Here is a 21,351-nt window from a genome sequence, read left to right as displayed (position 1 = left end):
ACTCTGAAGGAGAGCTGTGTTTTGGTCCTCACATTGTTTTGGGAAAAGAAAATTAGGTAGGTTCACTTTTATATCAAACTGAATCAGAACTCAAACTGAACTCTTCTTCTATCTGGGGATACTGGGGATTGAACCTAGGACCTTCTGCATGCAAATGGGAAGCTCTGCCACTGAGTCTTTCCCTTAAGACAGTGGTTCTCAAGGAGTGTGGTGTGTCCCACTGGTGTGGCCGGAGAGGGTGGGAAAGTGTGGCTGATTCAAGGACAATCTAAGACCCATTTCAACATTTCCATGTAGTATAGTATCAAAATAAATTTTCTTCGATATACATGCAGAAACAGTTATCGACTCCTCTTCCAAAGCATTGGCTATTCATCTATAGTTCCCTGTGATATATTGTTGTGAACAGGGATTTTCAACTCAGAGAAATATGAAAGATCAGAAAAGAGAAGTGCTTATTTGTGTTGGTGCAGAGATGAGAGTTTGTCTGTCTCATATTAGACATAATACAAATGAGATTACCCGGCAAAAGCAAACACACACCTTTCTTTGAGTTTCTATACATACTTAAGGTACATATACGTAAGAGACTTGTTTATAATTATATTTGGGGGATGATTCATGTTCGTATGCAGCTGCATTATTCTCGATGTCCCATTGTCATATTATACCTGAAGGAGCGTCTCCACCTCCATCGTTCTTCCCTGACACTGAGGTCCAGTTCCAAGGGCCTTCTGCCGGTTCCCACACTGCGGGAAATGAAGTTACAGGGAACCAGGCAGAGGGCCTTCTCAGTAGTGGCGCCCACCCTGTAAAACTCTCTCCCATCAGATGTCAAGGAAATAAACAACTATCTAGACTGAAGGCAGCCCTGTTTAGGGAAGTTTTTAATGTTTGATGTTTTATCCCATTTTTAACATTCTGTTGGAAGCCGTGAAGAGTGGCTGGGGAAACCCAGTCAGATGGGCGGGGTATTAATAATAATAATAATAAATTATTATTATTATTATTATTATTATTATTATTATTATTATTATTATTAATAAAGTAGTTGTGTTCTAGGTTATAAATCAAGCACTGATAGTTGTTCCTTTTTGTTTTCCAGTGTATTTCTTATCCATAAAAAAAAAATCAGAGTGGCGCGAGCAAATTTGTATTCTGAAACTGCGGCCCAGAGAAAAATGTTTGAGAACCACTGCCTAAAGACATAGGAAGCTGCCTTACACGGAGTCAGATCACTGGTGCACCTTGCTCTGCATTGTCCACACTGACCAGGATTTTAGGCGGGGGGGTTTTCTCCCAGTCCTACCTGCCAACGCCATTGGGAGCTGAAACCTGGGACCTCCCTGCAGAGCTACGGAGGTTGCATCCCATGGCCTTGACAAAAGTCGGAAGGTAATCCCTTACCTTGTAGAGCTGGTGGAAGCCGAAAGCAATGCCTGCCATGATAATCGCTAGAGCGCCGTAATCCCGCCATCTGGAACCAGGGGGACCTGGAGGGCAGAAGCGAAAAAGGTAAGAGTGAATAGGAACGGGCAGGGTTTTGTGGTATTCCCTGATGCACTCCTTATCCAGGCACAGGATAGAGATGGGGAACTTAGGACCCTCCAGACACGGTCAAACTCTGCTTCCCATCAGCCTCTAGCTAGCATGACCAACGGTCAGAACAGATAGGAGTTGAAGTCCGACAAGATCTGGAAGGCCACAGGTTCCCCATCCCTGAGGAAGAGCCTGCAGTAAATATGGAGTAATTCCCCAGAGAAGCAATTGTAAAATTGTCTAACCCGGGATATACAGTAAAGCTTCAGGTTGAGAGTATGTATTACAAGGTTACGTTTCAACATCCGGCCAATGATACATACCAAATATATAACCATATCCACACCACACATTTAAAGCGCCATCATACCTCTTTAAACAGTCAGGGCTCCGCCCAAAGGATTCTGGGAGCTGTGGTTTGTTAAGGATGCTGAGAGTTGTTAGGATGCCCCTATTCCCATCAAAGAGTTACAGTTCCCAGAGTTCACTTGGCTCAGAAAACGTAACTGCCAGTCGTGGCTCTGGATTTTTCAATTCCAACTCCGAAAGCATCTACACAATAGATGCACTCAGTAGGTTGTCTCCAACTCAGAGCAGACCCGCTAACGTTCAAGATAATTAGTCACTTAGGTCCATTCATTTCAATGGGTTTACTCTGTACAGTGGTACCTTGGGTTACAGACGTTTCAGGTTACAGACTCCGCTAACCCAGAAATAGTACCTCGGGTTAAGAACTTTGCTTCAGGATGAGAACAGAAATCACGCAGTGACGGTGTGGTGGCAACGGGAGGCCCCATTAGCTAAAGTGGTACCTCAGGTTAAGAACAGTTTCATGTTAAGAACAGACGTCCAGAACGAATTAAGTTCTTAACCCAAGGTACCACTGTATAGGAGAAGCAACTCACAATCTTGCAAATAAAATCCCCACTATCACGGAGTTACTGTCTTCTTATGAACCATGTCGGAATAGTTGTCCCGATCTTTGCCCAGGCCCCAATGTCCCACTCCTTCTTTGACCTCCAGTAAGACTCCGAAGACACCTGTAGGTCTCCCTAAGCCCCCCCCCCCCATAGCAACTCCATCATCTGCGGCCTTTGACCTCTGTCATCTCTCCCTCTGTCCCTGTAATGTTCGTGCTAAGAACATTTTATTGCCCCCTGGTTTTCATTATTAATGAAAAGGGACCGAGATGATCTTTCGGAAAGTTCAGAGAGTCTATAAAGACGAGGAGCTGAAATGCCATTTTACTCGTTTTAGGGGTGTGTGGAACAATTCTGTCTTGTGGCGAAAAATAAAAGGCACTGAGGAAAAGGGGAAAAGAACTAATTGAAAAGAGGGGAAGGGGAAAGGGAAGGAGAAGAAAAAGAAGAAGAAGAAGGAGAGGAGGAAGAAAACACCCCACATTCTGCACCAGCTCCCCTGATGTGACAGTGAAAAGGGACTCTGTGAGCCAGGACCCAACCCTGTGGACTAGTAACTTTGGCAGACTTATTGCACAGTTCCTTCAGCTTTGAGGAGGAGGAGGAGGAGGATCTGTGTGGCAAAACCTACCACTTTCTGTAATAAGAGTAAGATGACTATGAGAGCAGGATGCTGGACTAAATGAGCCTTTGGCCTGATCCAGCGGAGCTCTTCTTAATGCATTGGTAAGGAACCCCTCAAGGCCTGCAAAATATTTAATGGGGAGGCCAGCAATCTCCCTATCTATATAATAATCTGTCACATAGCAAATACTAAGCTAGTGTCACATAAATAACTACCCAAGCAGGGCCCTACAGAACAGTCACAGAATTGTAGAGTTGGAAGGGACACTGAGGATCATCTATTCCAACCCCCTGAAATGCAGGAATATGCAGCTGTCACATACGGGGATCAAGCCTGTGACCTTGATGTTCTTAGCACCACGCTCTAACCAACTGAGCTATTCAGCTGCAGCATCCAGCTAGAGCCCTGTACCCCAGAATTATATTATTATTATTATTATTATTATTATTATTATTATTACCCCGCCCATCTGAGCGTCTTCCAGAATATATAAAAACACACCTGGAAAGTCAGCCAAGGAGTACATAAGGGCAACTGGGTGGCCTCCAGCAATTGGCATCCTGAGGTAGACTGCCTTTGAACGCTGAGGTTCTGTGGAGCTCTCGCGGTAAGAGCCATCCACAGACCTCTTCTCTCATGCCCAATCCCCCTTTAAAAACAATCTCTGTCACTGGCCACTGCCCCATCCTCAAGCAGCCTTCCAAAAAGTTTTGTCAGCCAACAAATGCCCAGGTTGGTCGTCTGTGGCCTGGAAGCAGAGAAAGCAGACTTCTGTGACACTTCTTTGAGCGATCGCTTGGAGGCAGCCCTTAACTTGCCAGAGGAGGCCTACTTGAGTGGCTGCCTTAACATCCAAGGGTAAGGAGAGCAGGAACCAACAGCCCTTGTACGAAAGACAGTGGAGTTCTTAAAAAAAAAAAAAACAGGTGCAAAACCAGCACACGAACACCCACCGACAAGGGCCGTAAATATTATGGGATGCTGACAACGCCCGTGCAATGCTAACACTGCTTGAACACCTTAGCTCAGGAACTCCCCAGAATTTGTATGTAATGAAGGAGATTAGGGGAGGTGGGGAAAAGTATATATAAACCCTATCAATCATTTAAACACTTAAGAGTCAGATTTCTCCTCACTTCTGGATTAGAGTATTTCATAAATGCCAACGGCAGACAGCACCAGTGTTCCCACTCTGCCTCCTTTATTTCCCTTCCAAGTTGGGGGGTTCATTTTGGGAGCGCGTTCAAACTAGTCAGATTGAGTGATGCTTCCAGCAACTAATCGCATGTCAAATAAAAGATATTTTATGTAATAAATTACAGCTACAAGTAATTCAGATGTCATTTATCAGTTTTATTATCAGTCAACCCAAGTCTTGTTTCTCTATATTAATCAAAATCAAGGAGTTGGTGGCTTGTGGGGTGTATGTGTGTGTATGTGTGTCTCTATGTGTTGGGGTTTTTTTTAATAAAATAAGCAGTTTTTGACACTTCTTGGCAAAAGTACAGATGGGAAAAGATTCACACACACACACACTTGCACATGCTAGTGAACTCAAGCAGCAAGGAAGAAGAGAACTGACTGGTTCTCTTCTGTGGTTAAAGGTTTAGCATCAGCATCAAGGAACTGGGACTTTAAAATAAGGAAAACTGAGAAAAGTGACAGTATGGCTAGTAGTCATCAATAGCCCTTCTCTCCATGAATTTGTGTAACCCTTTACAAAGACACCAAGGCTGCTTGCCATCAATGCCTCCTGTGGCAGTGAGTTCCAAAGTTTAACTAGGCGTTGAGTGAAGAAGGATTTCCTTTTACCTGTACCAAATCTTCCAACATTCAGCTGCATTGGGTGGCCGCAAGTTCTAGTGTTATGAGGGAGGGAGAAAAAACTTTTCTCTATCCCGTTTTACCCAGGCCATGCATCAATTCATAAACTTCTATTATGTCACCTATCACTCGTCTTTTCTCTAAACTAAAAAGCCCCAAATGCTGCAAGCTTTCTTCTTGCTCTGCCTGTGGGCTTCCTGGAGCTATGAAAAAACAGGGCGCTGGACTAGATGGGTCTTTGGCCTGATCCAGTAGGGCTCTTCTGGTGTCCTTATGCACTTTCCATACTTCAGGATAACCTCTGGAGCCAGTCGGAGAGCAAGATGAGAATTACATCTCGAGCCGAAGGGCCGCGGCTTAATTGCACGTTTGAGTTGTTGCATGGAGATTAATTAATTTCCTTGTCATTTTCACGAGTGAGGATGGGAGCCAAAACCACAGCGAGCGGACAAGTTGCCGTTCACTCTGCAATATCTTTATTGGGACTAATAGGTGCTAGTAGATTGCTGGCGTTAAATCTTTATTAGAGGCTGGGATCGTACTAGCCTGGCGTCAGGAACCAGCAGCAACCTCAAGCGTGGAAATGAAAGGAAGTGGCAGATGAAATTATAGGGTGTGGAAACGGGCAAGATGGCAGGTAAGCTTCAATGAAGAAATGGATCCAAACAAGGGGTGGGGAACTGTGTCCCCCATCCCCCAGCACAACCTGAGGGCCACATTCTCTTCTGGGCAACCTTCCTAGGGCCACATGCCACTGGTAAGCAGGAGCAGAGGTGAACATGGCTGGGACTGTGCATGTAAATTTCACCTCTGTACAGTAGACTAGTTTCTACACATGCTCACAGATTCCCTCTACCCTCAATCCTCCATCCAGGCAATCAAAAAAAAGAGGCAGGGAGGGGGTGTGGCCTAGGGAGAGGGGGGGTATCCCGGAGAAGGGATTTACTCAGAGTAGGCCCACTGACATTAATGGACATGACTGACTTGTTAACTTTTAGCCTAATGGTTGTACACAACCCACAATTGCAAAGGTATTATTTAAAATACATATTTTATATACATATTATGTATAATACGTATCGATTTGGGATGGGAAGCTGCTCTTTTAGGAATTTTAGAAACCTCAAAGCCTATCGCTCCCACTCTTATATTGCCTCCTTGTATTCAACCCTTAGTGAATTGCCATTCTATAGTCAAATGTTTCCACCACTGTGGGGGCTAGCGCCCGAGAAAAACAAAACGGAGATAAAAACCAGAAACACTTAAGAAAAATGCTGCCTGTTTCCCAGCCCTGAGAAAGAAGACAAGACCGAGATGTGGAAATAAAACAGTCTGGTGGCTGCCATGGGGCTACTTACTGTGTGGGGCAAGATGAGGTGGCTGAGTCGGCACCAACTGCGTGGAAAGGCTATGGGGCTGAGGCTCCTCTTTGGCAGTACCCGACTGCTGGAAGGCCAGGTCAATTTCTTCATCCGTCAGCCCTTGAAAGAAGAGGAGAGTCATTTAATACCGGTCCATTTGGGTGATCTGCCCCAGCAACCTCAGTCTGCCTTGAGCCAGCCCCCATCTGCCTGCCTTTTTAACCTACAACCAGCCCATAAGGTGGTCCTACCTACCAGCATCCTCCTCCTCAGCCTCAGCCCTCAGCAGGGAGGAGGAGGATGGAGACAAAACTAGAAGGAGCTGTGGTCTGTACCACACCCTTTTTCAAAGCCATGAGGGTGCTTGTACTTCAAGTCAGAAATGCGTACCAGGGAAAACGCCAGCGAGGCCAGCAATGAATGGCTGCCGTTTGCAATCCCCTCTGGAAAGGAAGTTCCCTTCCATCCAAGCGAAGTACCGCTCTCCTTCTTCCATCTCCGTCACACCTCCTTGTTCCGCTTTTCAATTGTCACAATACATTTCTCGACTACTGACTCTCCCCACACTCTCAGAGGCAATACCAGTTGCTGGGAATTGTAAATGGAGAGAGTGCTGTCTGGGTGGACCAGTGTAAGAACAGGATGGTGGTTCCTTGGACTATTTTGGCAGCCAGGCTCTCCTCACGCAGGATCAGACCATGTGGCAAAGACCACGTTGGGTTAAGTCCTTGAATGAGCAACGTTTGAATTAGGATCTCTTCCAAAAGTGACATATATTGAACTAGGACAGGAACCAAACAAATATGGAATGGTCCCAGTAAATAAAGACAGGTGTAAGTGGGGGTTGCAGGCCTGTAAGAGCATAGGAAAAGCCCTGCTGGATCAGGTCCAAAGCCCATCCTGTTCTTACAGTGGTCAAGATGATGCTTATGGGAAGGCCCAAGCACAACAGCCATTTCCCCCACTTGTGATACTAGCCTTGGTGGTTTGTGGCCATTGATAGAAGCAAATTCTATGGTTTAACTATGCACTGCGTGAACATCGGAAGAGCACTGTACAGGGGTCAGCAAACATTTTCAGCAGGGGGCCGGTCCACTGTCCCTCAGACCTTGTGGGGGGCCGGACTATATTTTTTTTTGGGGGGGGGGGAAATGAACGAATTCCTATGCCCCACAAATAACCCAGAGATGCATTTTAAATAAAAGCACACATTCTACTCATGTAAAAACACCAGGCAGGCCCCACAAATAACCCAAAGATGCATTTTAAATAAAAGGACACATTCTACACATGTAAAAACACACTGATTCCCGAACCGTCCGCAAGCCGGATTTAGAAGGCGATTGGGCAGGATCCGGGCCCCGGGCCTTAGTTTGCCTACCCATGAGTTAGAGAAAGCCCTCCTAGTCCAGTATCCTGTTCTTGCAGTGACAAACCAGGTGCCTCTTCTGGGAAGCCTGCAAACAGGACCTGAGCACAGTGGCGATCTCCCCACTTGTGTTTCTCAGCAACGGATATTCAAGGACAGCATGCCTCTGTCAGCGGGGGTACAACGTGGCCCTCCAGACCAAGAAGCTTCCCAACTAAAAACCCAGAATCCCCAACAGAACTCCCTGGAAGCCGCCTTGCAAAAGTATTTTGGCAAATATGCGTGTCGCGTCTCAAATTTTGGATTCACTGGGGTGGGAGCCACATTCTCTCTTCACTGCCGCAATTTAACCTTAAGCGACGGGCATATTAGCCTTCCCTGACACTTTTTCCAAATGTGGCTCATTCAATTTCCTTAATTTATCTTTGAGTTTATTGCTGCTTTTGAAGTAGCTTTTCTATTGCAATTCCCCCATTCCGTCAAAAAAAAATAAAAATAAATCCGCAAAAAACTCACACACAAAACGAACATAGTGGGGGAAACGTACACCATCAACTGCAAATGTGGCTCATTTTAATCCGTAATGGGGTGGGGTGGGGAAAAACAACACAACAGCAACAACAAACCCAGGGTAGGGAAGGAGAAAGCTAACAATAATGTAAGAAAACAGACAGGGAAACAAAAAACTAATTATTGGGTTAGACGACTAATTAGTCTAGATCGTTTCTGAAGATGGGAATAATTTGCTTTATTTTATGACAAATGCGGAAATAAAAAAAGGGGGGAGAAGAGAGAGAGAGAAAGAGAAAGAGAGAAGGGGGGAGTAGAAATCAGGTCTGACTGTGATGAGCATGAATGGGACCCAGAAAACATCAGGAGGCAATAAAACAGAGCAGAACAAGCTGGGATGAAACTTTTGGAAAAGGACGCTGACGACCTGCCGGTTATTAAAAGGCGGGCGCTTGGATGGCTGGGGCTTTAAATCCGGCTCTCTGCAAAGCTATCATCCTTTTGAGGGGTGGGCTTAGGGGAGAGGAAAGAGGGGTCCCCTCTCCATTTGGAGAGGCCGCAACATCTGGAAAGGATTTGGCCAATGAGAGAGGGAGACAGAGAAGAAAGAGGAGCAGCTGCTGACCAGCAGCAGAAAAGGAAACTGCACAGCTGGCTTGCTTTTTCAGAGGGAGTAAAAGTCCTTGCTGAGAAAGGGAAGGAGAAGGAGGGGGCGGGGAGCGTGCCATGAAGGGCAGATTCTACAACGCAAGGCCCAGAGGGATCAAGACTATAGAAGGAACCATGCTTGATTTTAGTGTCTTTTTCATTTTAGAAACTTATAGAAATTTATAGACTGCTTGACTGTGTACGCGGTTTGCAAGGAATGTTAAAATTTTGGGGGGTTTTAGAATTGAAGAGCAATTTAAAACCGTGAAAAACCATTGAAACCAAGGATAAAAAAAGAGTTTAAAACATGTTGACATATACGTTGCCTGAGTAGGCTGGCCTAAACAAAATGTTTTGAGCAGGTGCCGAAAAGAGTGTTCAATAGGCAGAGAGTTCCAAAGTGCAGTGCCAATTCTGCAAATCGAAGCGATCAAGTGAACACACGTGGGTTAAGGCAGGCCCCACAAGAAAACTGGCCCCAAGCTGTGAAGTTATATTACATATGCTATAATATATGGTGTTATATGCTGACAGTGCCGCACTCTCGTCAGCAACCGTGCTGCAGCATTCTGCACCAGCTGCAGTTTCTGGGTCAAGCGCAAGGGAAGCCCCACAGAGTGCATTGCGGCAATCCAATCTTGAAGTCATCAATGCTCTCCTGGCCCAGGAATAGCAGTAGTTATAGCACCAATTACAACTGGTAAAAGGCACTTCTAGCCCCTGAGGCTGCCTGGGCCTCCAGGGCCAAACCTTGATTTGACTTTCTTTCATAAGATGCTGTGGGTTTAGGCTTCAGAAAGACCCTTGGGGTGGGGAAAAGAGAAGGGGGGGTCCTGGGAACATCACTTCTGGGGACCCTGGGAAACGTCATTTCCAAGGCACCCAGCTGGCATATGATATAGCATGCATGGGGAATCTGTCGCTCTCTATATGTTGCTGGACTCCCAGCTCCCATCATCCCTGATCACTGGCTAAGGATTGGAGGGGGGGGTTAAAGGTGAACCCACACAATCCATATACAATTCAAAACACTTTAGCTCTCCTTCAAAATCTGCACTTTCAGGAATTTCACAACTCAGATCCGCAGCCAAATAATATGTACAAAAGTGCCCATGCCTGGGTAAAACTTTCTCAAGTTTTAAATCAACCCCACTGAGTTCAACAGATCTGACGCCTAAGGAACAATATATAGGATTGCACTCGTGCTGATTCTAATAAACTGGGGGGTTTATGGGGAGGTGGCTATGGGGGCTGTCAGGATGAGCTCTCCTGCTTCTCAAACTTTACCGCTGGTGTTCTGAATGCATCCCAATTGAATCAGGCTGCCCATTCCCCTCCCTCTACTTCCTCTCCCCCCCAAAAAAATCCATTCAAAGAGAGCATATGTGATAAATATTATCACTGAAGATTGCACACCAAACCACAGAGAAGCCCTTTGTTCTTGAGGTCTCCAATCTGGAAAGCACAGGAAATAACACTCATTGTTAAGCTACCCTCCTCCCAGCTAGATTTGCATCCTGTTCGGGAGGGATAAAATAGATAGAAATTTGTTTCTCGCATTAATCTGGCCATATTAGCCAGCGACAATAGGATTAGGCAGAGCACGGCTGTTTTCATTAGGGATCCTCTTAAGATAGGGATTGAGGAGGGCTCTAGAGGGCAGAATATGTGTGTATTCTGAATATCCCAGATGCCTACGGAGGCTGGTGGCTCCTTGACTTGGCTTTTGGGCTTCCCAGAAGCATCTGATTGACCACAATAGGGAACAGGATACTGACCTAGTAGGTCCTGTAGCCGCTCACACAAAACGTCCCCCCAGCTTGATGAAACACCACTGAGGAGCACTTTTGTGGCTGCTACACATTCATCTACTTCGATAGTCTTTTCAGGTGTGATAGGCCCAATCCCATGGGAAGCATTTTTATTTTTAAAAAATCATTGAGTCTCAGTCAGAAAGCATTATTCCGGTAGAAACTGCTGGTGGGAGCCTCCATGGACTGGTCATGGTCATCTATGGCTGCGCTGGCTGGGGCAGATGGGAGCTGTGGTTTGTTAAGGGTGCTGAGAGTTGTGAGGAGACCCTGTTTCCCCTCACAGAACTACAATTCCCAGAGTGGCTGAACCCATGAATCCCTCTTCCTGAGGAACTTTGGGAAAGGTAGCTCTGTGGTGGGACTAGGGGCCTCCTAACAAGTCTTAGCACCCCTGGCCAACGACAGCTCCCAGAATTCCCTGGGGCAAGGTGTGACTGGGGCAGAATTCCCTGGGGCAAGTGGTATATGGTGGCCTTGGAGCGACACAATGCTCTGATTCCAAGAGCTCTGTGCAACCTGAAAGCTTGCTGTGTTCACCGAGACAGTTCCCCTCAGCGAAAAGGGAGTCTCTGCTTTACAACTTTGGCTCACTGCGTCTCACATTCGTGCAATGCCCAGCCGCTGAGCAGTATAACACACGCACATACACACACACCCTTGCTTCTGACATTGCAACTGCCTCTGCGTCTCTCTCCTTGCTAGCCAGTCCTTCCCAGCATAAACTCGGCGCTTCCTATCTCTTGGTGAAGACCGAGACCCAGGCAGGATCCAAAAGGTTAAAAGGAGGAATGAAGAGAGCTGCCGATTGTAAGTGAATTATATTTGGCCTTGAAAGCCAAGAGACGCGGCTATATTATAAGGAGGCATCTCTCTCCCTCTCTCTATCTGTGTTGTTTACCATCACCCTGACTAATGCAAACCGTTTTTTTTTTGTTTTAAATAATCTCATGCAAATTAGACACACACTTCCTTCCAGTTGATTGCTATCTGCAAGGAATAATATAACCGCAGAGGGTAAGAAGCAAGGACTGAGCCACAGCAAAGGGATGCAACAAAAACAGAACGTGACCCACATATCGACCCCCCCCCCCGCCGCCACCACTTTTCTCCATCCATCCATCTTCTGTCCAACCAGATGCCACCACCACTGGACGAATTATCCCTTATTTTCATAACGCCTTATAGTATTTTTCTCCATAGAGGTCATGGGTGGAGGTGGCTCCTGACTTGCATTATACGAAACGGGTCTTTCGCACAAGCTGTGTACACGCCGTGCACCGGAAACCTCTGTGCAGTTTACCACTGCACAGAACTACACTTCCCAGCACCTTAGCAAACTACAGTTCCCAGAGGTGGAGGTACCTTCCGATTTGCATTATACAACACAGGCCTTTCACACAGGCTGTGTTAACGCGCCATACATAAGCAACCTCTGTAGTTGGCACTGGATATCAGCTTCCTCCTTCTCCTTAGCCTCAGTGCTGCCCTTGTGGAACTTGGTAGGGAAGAGAATGGAGACAAAACTAGGAGGAGTTGGCTCTGCCTAACATTAGCTCTGGCGCCACCTACTGTTGGGCTCCCAGTCACTACTGAGGATACGTAGTGTTAGGGGTGAAGAACTCTCATGAGTGCTGTGAAGATGTTCTGGAGGGGAGTATTAGATGGCGAGTGAGAGGCGGTTGTAGGAGTAGTCCCCCTCCTGGGTTCTTGCCCAGACCTGAGACTTGGAAAGATGGCCGTGCAAATGGCTGTAGCCACCTCGCTCTTTGAAAGAGGAGCTTAGCGGGTCTTGCCAAGTGTTGGAACAGCATCCTAGCTCATGCCTAGTTATGAATGAAGGAACTCAAGAGAATGATGTAAGCCACCTCGAGTCCCTTAGTGGATAGCTGGGATATAAAATGCAACAAGAAACTAAGAGCCAGCGTGGTGGAGCGGTGTGAGTGTTGAACTGGGACCTGGGTGACCAGGGTTCAAATATCTGTGCTCAGCCAAGAAACTCACTGGGATTGAGAATCTGTGACTGCCCAGATGTTGCTGGGCCCCAGCTCAATTCAATCCAGATGTTGCTAGACTCTGAGCTTGAGTCAAAGTGTTTGTTTTGACCTCTAAAGCCATTGTCCTCTACCCTCTTAGGCTACCTACACATGTAAACCACTGCTTCCCACCCCATAAAAGCACAGAAGGCTAATCCAGCCCCTCCTTTCTTACTCCAGTTAACCTGCACTAAGAAAGAAAGAAAGAAAGAAAGAAAGAAAGAAAGAAAGAAAGAAAGAAAGAAAGAAGTCCAGCAGAGTTTTAAATGCAGCTCGGCAGGGGTCAAAGGTGCGACCCACTGATATTTCACCCAGCACACAGTCTTGTGAGAGGGGGCCCTGTCAGGTCAATTTCATCTTTTAAAGTTCTGTTTAAAAACACACACACACACACCAAAGCAAACCTAAGGTCAAGAGAAATGTCCCTCTGCATCCCCTCCCCTCCCCTTTCTTCATTTACGTGGAGACAATTTATTTGGTCTATTCCCCTCACCCCCAACCACTGCTCTCTCTTTTTGTTCCTGCCGCAGTTGCAAGCCAGTGGTGGTCACGCTAGGAGAGAGGGGGGGCGGATTACAGATACAGGAGGGGATTTTTGTGTGCATGTGCATGTAGGAAAAGCATGCAATTTCCACTTGCATTGAAAGAGAGAGAGAGAGATGCTGCTGGATATAAAAAGTGGCTTTAAGTCCTGTGCAGGATTGTATCTTTCTGTCAAATTTGCACGGGTGAGTTTAGCCTAGAGAAAACAACAACAAAAATTATCAGCGGCTGCTAGGCTGCTAGCGCTGATGCCTACGCTCTACCTCAGCTGTCAGAGGCAGTAATAATTCTGACTCCCAAGGGCTGGAAAATGCCGGAGGGGAAGAATCGCTCTCGTGCTCAGGTCTTGCTTGCGGACTTCCCATTGAGAAAACTAGTTGGCCACTGCAAGAAATAGGACATTGGGCTAGATGGGCCATTGGCCTGATCCAGCAGGCTCCTCTTATGACAGCAAAGGCTTACATGAAAGGTACTTTGGAGTACTTTCTTGTAAGTACTAATCGCCTATGGAGATTGTGAATTGCTTTCCCAGGTGAGATGGAAGAAAAGTTTAAAAGAAAAAGATTGTCCCCTTTCTTTTTGTCCAGAAAAGGTTAACTTTTTGTGTTTGCTTGTTTACTGGACTTCTTACCCATCCTTCATTGTAAGGTCCCAAGGTGGGTTAGAACAATATATTATACAATAAAAACTGATAGATATAGATATAAATATAGATATAAATATAGATATAGATATAGATATAGATATAGATATAGCAAGTAAAACCATTCTGAACAGAACAGGAGAGTCTAGGCAAGTTGGATTTGTGTATATGTGTGTGAACAAGTAGCTTATTATTTTTATTTTTATTTTTAAATCAATTACAGATGGTAGTCAGCAGAAACAATGCAAAAATGGCTAGTATTCTTTTTTAAAAAATCCCTCCCAAAATTCCAGAAGTGTGGGGTTTTTTTTTGGAAGAGGCAGAGTTTGTGGAGGCCACAAACTGTATATTGGAGGTCAAATATTGTGGAGCACAGATTAGCCAGCCCAGTCTATACTGGCTGAAAACATGGAATCTCTCCCAGTCCTACCTGACGTTGACTGGGACTGAACTTGGGACTTTCTGCATGCAAAGCAGATGCTCTACCACTAAGTTACAGCCCTTACCTTGAGACAAGGAAAATAGGGTGCCGCTTTATATCAAGTCAGACTATTGCTCCACCCAGCTCAGCATTGTCTACACTGACTGGCAGTGGTTCTACATGAATTTTAAAAAGCAGACATTCTTCCTCCTACCTAGAGATGTCAGGGACTGAACCTTGTGCCCTTCTGAATGCAAGGCAGGAGCTCTACCACTAAGCTACAGCCCTATGGAATGAAAAGCCATGGCGATAGACAGTCTCCTTGGAAGTATTCAGAACCACGTCTTGCAAAGTAGTGCCACTCCATACATGTCCAGCTTTCTTCCTCAAACTCTAGGCATTTTTAGTCTTTCTCACCTCCTTTCTTATTTTCTCCTGTCTCCTAAGTGTAGGCAGAACCTACACTTTGGAACTCCCTGCCTGTTGAGATTAAGCAGGTGTCTTCACTGTACTCTTTTCGGTGCCTGCTAAAAACGTTATTGCTTTTATTATTGTTGAGTAAAGAGGAATGAGATTAAATTCATCCTGAAAGTCTATTATGATGGAGACAATCGCAAACAAGGGCCAAAAAGGGGTAGCCACCACTGAAAAGGCCCTGTCATGGATCCATGCCAACCAGGCAGCCGAGCACAGGACTGGGGAACCTTTGGCCCTCCATATGATGTGGTCTCTAGCTCCCATTATTGAACATGTTTCCTAGCCCTGTTTTAATCAAGGCTAACAAAAGCCAGCACCTTAATTATGGTGTTGGAGGAGACTCTTGAGAGTCCCATGGACTGCAAGAAGATCAAACCTATCTATTCTGAAGGAAATCAGCCCTGAGTGCTCACTGGAAGGACAGATCCTGAAGCTGAGGCTCCAAAACTTTGGCCACCTCATGAGAAGAGAAGACTCCCTGGAAAAGACCCTGATGTTGGGAAAGATGGAGGGCACAAGGAGAAGGGGACGACAGAAGACGAGATGGTTGGACAGTGTTCTCGAAGATACCAGCATGAGTTTGACCAAACTGTGGGAGGCAGTGGAAGACAGGAGTGCCTGGCGTGCTCTGGTCCATGGGATCACGAAGAGTCGAACACAACTAAACGACTAAACAACAACAACAACAAACGCCAGAGCAGACACTCATGCAGAGGCACAGCAGGAAGCCTCCTTTCTGGATGGGGCTCCCAGGAGCCTTGAGTCCAGAAATGGTCAAACTGTGGGTCCTCCAGATGTTGCTGTGCCCCATCACCCTGACCACTGTCCTTTCTGGCTGGGACTGAACATGGAGGACCAAAGGTTCCTCAGCCCTGACCTAGCCCAACTTACATGCCGGACCTGCAACAAAAATGTTGCAGCGCTGAGTTCAGGATCCCAACCACTTCATCCCCTTCCCTCTTTTCACTGTTTCTCGCTCCCCTGAGTTCACCAGGATTCTGCAGTTGCTAAGCACGCTGTTGTCACTGGGCTTGTTTTGGGAGTTCCCTCCCCCATAAAGTTTTTCCTAAAAACTTTTGGAGAATTTGGGGTCCCTCCACGCCTGTTCTGGAAGTGTGGGGTGGAGTAGCACTGTCTTGGCTACCCCAGCAACAGGACTCACACCCTGAACATGGGAGTTAGAGCATGTGACTTCCATGCGCCAAAGAAAAAAGCAGCTGAATACACACCATATATTTAAAGCACTTCCCTCAAAGAGCCACAGGAACTGTAGTTCTAACCCCAGAGTGCTGTGATCCCAAACACCCTTAACAAACTACAGTTCCCAGGATTCTTTGGGGTGGGGAAATGTACTTTAAGTGTGTACTCAACCAAAGAAAAAAGATGAATGTGTGGGATCCAATTAAAAATATGGTGCTAATGCAGCCAGGAAAAGGAAAGGTTAAGTATAAAGGCATCTGTTTGGAGGTGTGTGGGGTTTTTTGGCTTTAAAAAACAAACAAAAAACCCAACCTGGCAGGAGTTTTTGCCTTGCTGACTGCGCTTTCAAAGTCTATAATAAAAAAGGAAACGTAAATGGAGACGAGGAAGCCAATGTCAAGGGGTGAGAGTTTGGGAGAGGTTGTTAAGTATCTCCGTCTCTAAGGCTGTGTTTTCTCTCCCTCCCACCCCCTCCATAATTCTCCCCCCACCCTCCGCCCCGCCACTTACGGGACCTCCTGGGTGATTGATGGATGGGAGAGAGAAAGAGAAGCTGTAAGAGATGGCCACCTGCCTTTCAAATAACCGACACACACACACACACACACACACACACACACAGAGCCTTAGAAAAGACGGCAAACTCTTTTTTTGTTTAAGTGCAAAAAAATATCATTGCTACTATTTTGAAAAAAATAAAAGCCAACTAAGCAAATCTCTCACACACTCCAAAATAGGAAATATTTTTGAGAAGAAGGGGATAGAGCTTGACATTGACATTTTAATTTTTTTATTGGGGGGGAGCAGTTTGTTTATTTATTTATTTATTTTATGAACACACACACACACCGGTCAACTGGGTGGACTACAGCTGAGCAGAATGAGGCCTCTCTCTTTCTCTCTCTCTCTCTCTTTCTCCCCCTCCTCTCCTCCTTCTCTCCCCCCCCCCCAGCCCTGGGCGCCTGCACCACCCCAACCCCGCAAGCCGTTAAAAGTCGTCGGGTGACCCGGAGACCCCTATTTCCCAGAGCCTTGTATAAAATTGAATTTTTTAAACATAAATTACACGTAATGACGACACTGTAAAAACTAACAGTAATGGAAAGCTGTGCTGTATTTCATTAGCCTGTATTATTCCAAGCCACCTGATCCAGGCGGGCCTTGTTTATGAGTTAGGGTGTTAGCAGGATGCCGATGGAAGCATTTGCTTCGACCTTGCACTTCTCATTGGGGCATGAAATTACGACGGCAGCACCTAGATATTACGGCCATAAATACAGTAAACTGCAAATTTAAGCCAACAGCTCCTATTGTCTCCGAACATAAAGCTGATCGGTATTTATTTAAAAGGAGAATGAAAAAAAATATTATATATCACCTTGTTTATGGGTTTATTTCCAACCCCCCTTTCCCATAAACCCACCTCCAATCAACCTTATTTCCGCCCCCCCAAAAAAACCCCACACACCCAATTTGTTTATTTCCAATCTCAAACACAAAATTTTAAATAGGTAAGTGCAAGTTTTCTTACCCAGAACTCAACCACGAATGCGGCTTCCTGCAAGCTGGTGCCCTCCAGAGGTTTCGAACTGCAGCTGCCACCAGCCCCAGCTGATGGTTCAGGCTGGAGGGGCACCAGGCTAGAGAAGGCAGTGTGGGGAAGTACGTTGGGCTTGAACCTGGGAAACCAGGGTTAAAACCCCCACATTCGGCCATGAAGCTCACTTGAAGCGACCTTGTAAGCATGGATAGGACTGAGTCACTGCTAGCCGACTTCAGGCAGTCCAGCAATAATTTCAGAATCAAACCCCAAAACTACTTTAAAATATCTTTACCCCCCTTTTAATTTTTGTGCACACATAAACCTCTGGCTAAAATGCTAAGGAAAAAAACAACACACCTCCATAAATTTAACATTCTCACGTGGTAGAGATTATCTTTTGAAAATTAGCTTTGGAAAGGGGTTTTTTTTCTGGAGGGGGGGTTGGAGTATTGCAACCCTGCAGTGAAAGAAAGGCCAAGTTGTTTGCTTGATGTAGGCTTACATCGAGGTGGCGGGGGCGGGGGGAGGGAGGTTGAGAAAAATAAAAGGGAAATAATAATAATTTATTATTTATACCCCGCCCATCCAGCTGAGCTTCCAATCAAGTGTTAAAAACAATACAGCATTAAATATTAAAAACTTCCCTAAACAGGGCTGCCTTGGTGAAGAGCCCCAAAACCTGGCTATTGTGGGGGGAAATAACACATAAATTGCATGCATCCAAAGGGATGGAGGACCCAGAACATTTCTATGTCATCTGGTGGGAATTTATTTCTGATGCTTCAGACTTCAATGCCCAACAATCACCATCCATGCCAGCTTCGGAAAGTTGGCTGTCTTGGCTTACGTTGGTCTTGTTAACCATTTCTTCCACTAATTATTATTTTTTGTTTGCTTGCTTGCTTTGCACATGGTACGATAAAATGCCCTGCTATTGCACCTTCTAATGCTTAGCAACGGGCATTAAGTTACTGTATACATGTACTTATTAAAGTACCCCCAAACTTTCTTATGCCTAGAAAGCGCCAAAGAAGATGATCAAGAGAAGGTGTGGTAGAACCAGGGCTGGATTTGATGAGGCCCTAAGCTATTGAAGGTAATGGAGCCCTTTATATGTCCAGCTGTCACTATTTTTTGTGTTGAATATATGCTATATGGTAATTTATGGACCATAATATTTTAGGGAGCAGACTAGCAGGCTAGCAGGTGGGGCCCATTACTTACATCATAGGAGCCTACACAAAACATAACACTGTTGCTGTATGTAGGTTTTATTTTATTTGTTTTTTATCTTATATTATTTTGGAAATGTACACCCTTTAAATTTTTTTGGGGCCCCCAAGAGAGTGGGGCCCTAAGATATAGCTTGTTTAGCTTATACATAAATCCGGCACTGGGCAGGACATAGGAAGCTGCCTTATTCGGAGTCAGACCACAGCTCTATCTAGCCCATCAGTGTTGTCTACGCTGACTGGCCGCAGCTCTCCAGGGTACCAGGGTATCCCATTTGTGGAATGCTCTCTCCAGGGAGGCTGGCCTGACATCTTCATTACATATCTTTAGGCGCCAGGTGAAAACGTTTCTTTTCAACCGGGCCTTCCACTGATTAACATTTTATGGCTTTTTAAATATTTGAGGGGTACTGGTTTGGTCTTGGTTTTTATTATTATTATTATTATTACACATTTTATGTTCTCGTTTTGCATTGTTTCTACAGTGGTACCTCTAGTTGCGGACACAATCTGTTCTGGGGGGCCGTTTGCACCCCAAAAAGCCCGCAACTAGAGCGGCACTTCTGCACAAGCATGAAGCGCGATAGAGCACTTGTACGCATGTGCGAAACTCACAGAACACTTCTGCACATGCGCAAACAACGCAGAACGCTTCTGCCATGTGGCAAAACCCGGATGTATACACTACCAGGTTGGCTGTGTTTGCAAGCCGAAAAGACGCAACATGTACCTAATGCAACACAAAGTATGACTGTATTGCAAACCGCCCTGTGATATTTGGAAGGAGGGTGGCATGGAGATTTAATCAAGGACACACCTTATTTCTGGAATTGTAAGATGTTCAAACTGCTTTCAATAATGTGTTGCAATGGCTGTAACCCACTCTGGGACCTTAGGGTGAAGGGCAACTGAACAACAACAACACATAGGATTGCACAACTGCTAGACTTAGCAAGTGAACCAGAGATTGAGCTCTTGTGGTCAAGTGATTCATTCATTGGGGTGCTCTTAAGGAGTAGAGGTGCAGAGCAACACTGGCTGGTGGACAGATACGTGAGGATGCACACTCTTGCGTGACTGTACATGGGCAAATCCCTTTCCAGGTACAGTACGTTGTTGGATTAATGCTATTCCCAAAAGCAGAACAGTTGGGGGGGGTGTTTCCTTCCTGGAGGAAAATTACTCTAAGGAAAAAAAGAGGAAGATGGGAAGTAGGTAGAAGCAGAAAGTTTTAGAGCCTGCTCACCGCCCAGACCGGCATTCTCTGTGTCCAACCTCTGCGCCCTGAGAACCTACTCACCTCTATTACGTTAAATGTAGCAGAAGGAGACGCTGGGGTGGCCGGGGGAGGCGTGGAGAGAGAAGAGGGGGGGAGAGACTCTCGACACAAAGGCAAAAGGACACTGGAATATCGCAAACCGTATCATGGCATAAATCACACCATTACAAGCCAGTGCAAAATATATTTCATCGGTGCTTTGGAGGCAAAGGAGACACACAGCTTCGCTTGTCAGAAGAGAGGTCAGGTCTCCCCCCTCCCTACCTTGTCCCACGCCCCCCCCAACCACCCCCACCACATCGGAGAGAGAGTCCTCTGGTTTGTTTGAAGCAGATGCAATTTCCCAGGGACGGTCGAGTCAAATTGGAGCTACTTTTTTAAAAAGAGCCTTGCATTCCAAAGGAGAAGAGGGGCATTGAACATTGTGATCTGGGGACCACTTGGTGGATTTCTAGCTGTCCTTGTCCCCCCCCCCAAAAAAAAAGAGAGAGATGCTGATAACATCAAGAGGAAAAATTGCAGGAGACAGGAGTTTCTTGGAAGTTTCCACTGACTTGCCTCGTTAGCACTGAAGGAGATGAACATTAAAAACAAAACAAAAAACCAACTGATTGTACAATGGTACCTCAGGTTAAGAACTCAATTCATTCTGGAGGTCAGTTCTTAACCTGAAGCTGTTCTTAACTTGAAGCACCACTTTAGCTAATGGGGCCTCCTGCTGCTGCCGCCGTTCCGCCAGAGCACAATTTCTGTTCTCACCCTGAAGCAAAGTTCTTAACCCTAGGTACTATTTCTGGGTTAGGGGAGTCTGTAACCTGAAGCGTCTGTTACCTGAAGCGTATGTAATCTGAGGTACCACTGTATTTATATCCCACTTTTTTCTACAAGGAGCTCAAGGTAGTGCACATTATGCATCCCCTCTATTTTATTTTCTCAGCAACCCTGTGAGATGGGTTAGGCTGAGCAGCTTTGACTGGCCCAAGGTCACCTGTGAGCTTCATGGCTGAAACGGGATTCAAACCTGGCCTCCACTCTCTAACCGCTGCTCCACACTGGTTCTCTTGAGCTGTGTGCCAAGCTGGTCACCCACACCCCCAAAATATTTGTAAATGGAATTTCACTGGTCACGATAAGGATAAGCACAACAGCTGATATGGAATTTTTAAAAACCAGAGTTAGCTGCCTTGTGACCCTCTCTCTTGCGGCTACAGAACTGCAATTCCCATCAGCCCTGGAAAACATGGCCAATAGTTCTGGGAGTTGTAGTTCAGCTACATCTGGAGAGCCACAGGTTAGCTGCCCCTGGTTTAAACTATTATGGGGGATATAAAATAATAAGGGGAAGGGCTGTGGCCGTCACTACTTACCTT

At 45.8% G+C, this 21,351-nt stretch overlaps 1 protein-coding gene across 15 annotated transcripts in view; it reads right to left on the bottom strand.

The window, feature by feature from the left end:
• The window catches only part of PEX14 (peroxisomal biogenesis factor 14), a 140,959-nt gene that overhangs the window by 39,793 nt on the left and 79,815 nt on the right, over nt 1-21,351 (bottom strand). For all 15 annotated transcript variants that reach the window (XM_082230332.1, XM_082230328.1, XM_082230335.1 and 12 more), the window contains exons 4-5: nt 6,267-6,389; nt 1,408-1,493 (exon numbers count right to left, since the gene is read on the bottom strand). In XM_082230332.1, the coding sequence (XP_082086458.1) occupies nt 1,408-1,493; nt 6,267-6,389 (209 nt within the window). The remainder of the gene's footprint in view (nt 1-1,407; nt 1,494-6,266; nt 6,390-21,351) is intronic.

This window comes from Podarcis vaucheri, assembly GCF_965113315.1.
Source record: "Podarcis vaucheri genome assembly, chromosome: 7".
Taxonomy (NCBI): Eukaryota; Metazoa; Chordata; class Lepidosauria; order Squamata; family Lacertidae; genus Podarcis; species Podarcis vaucheri.
This window is presented reverse-complemented; position numbering and strand designations above follow the sequence as displayed.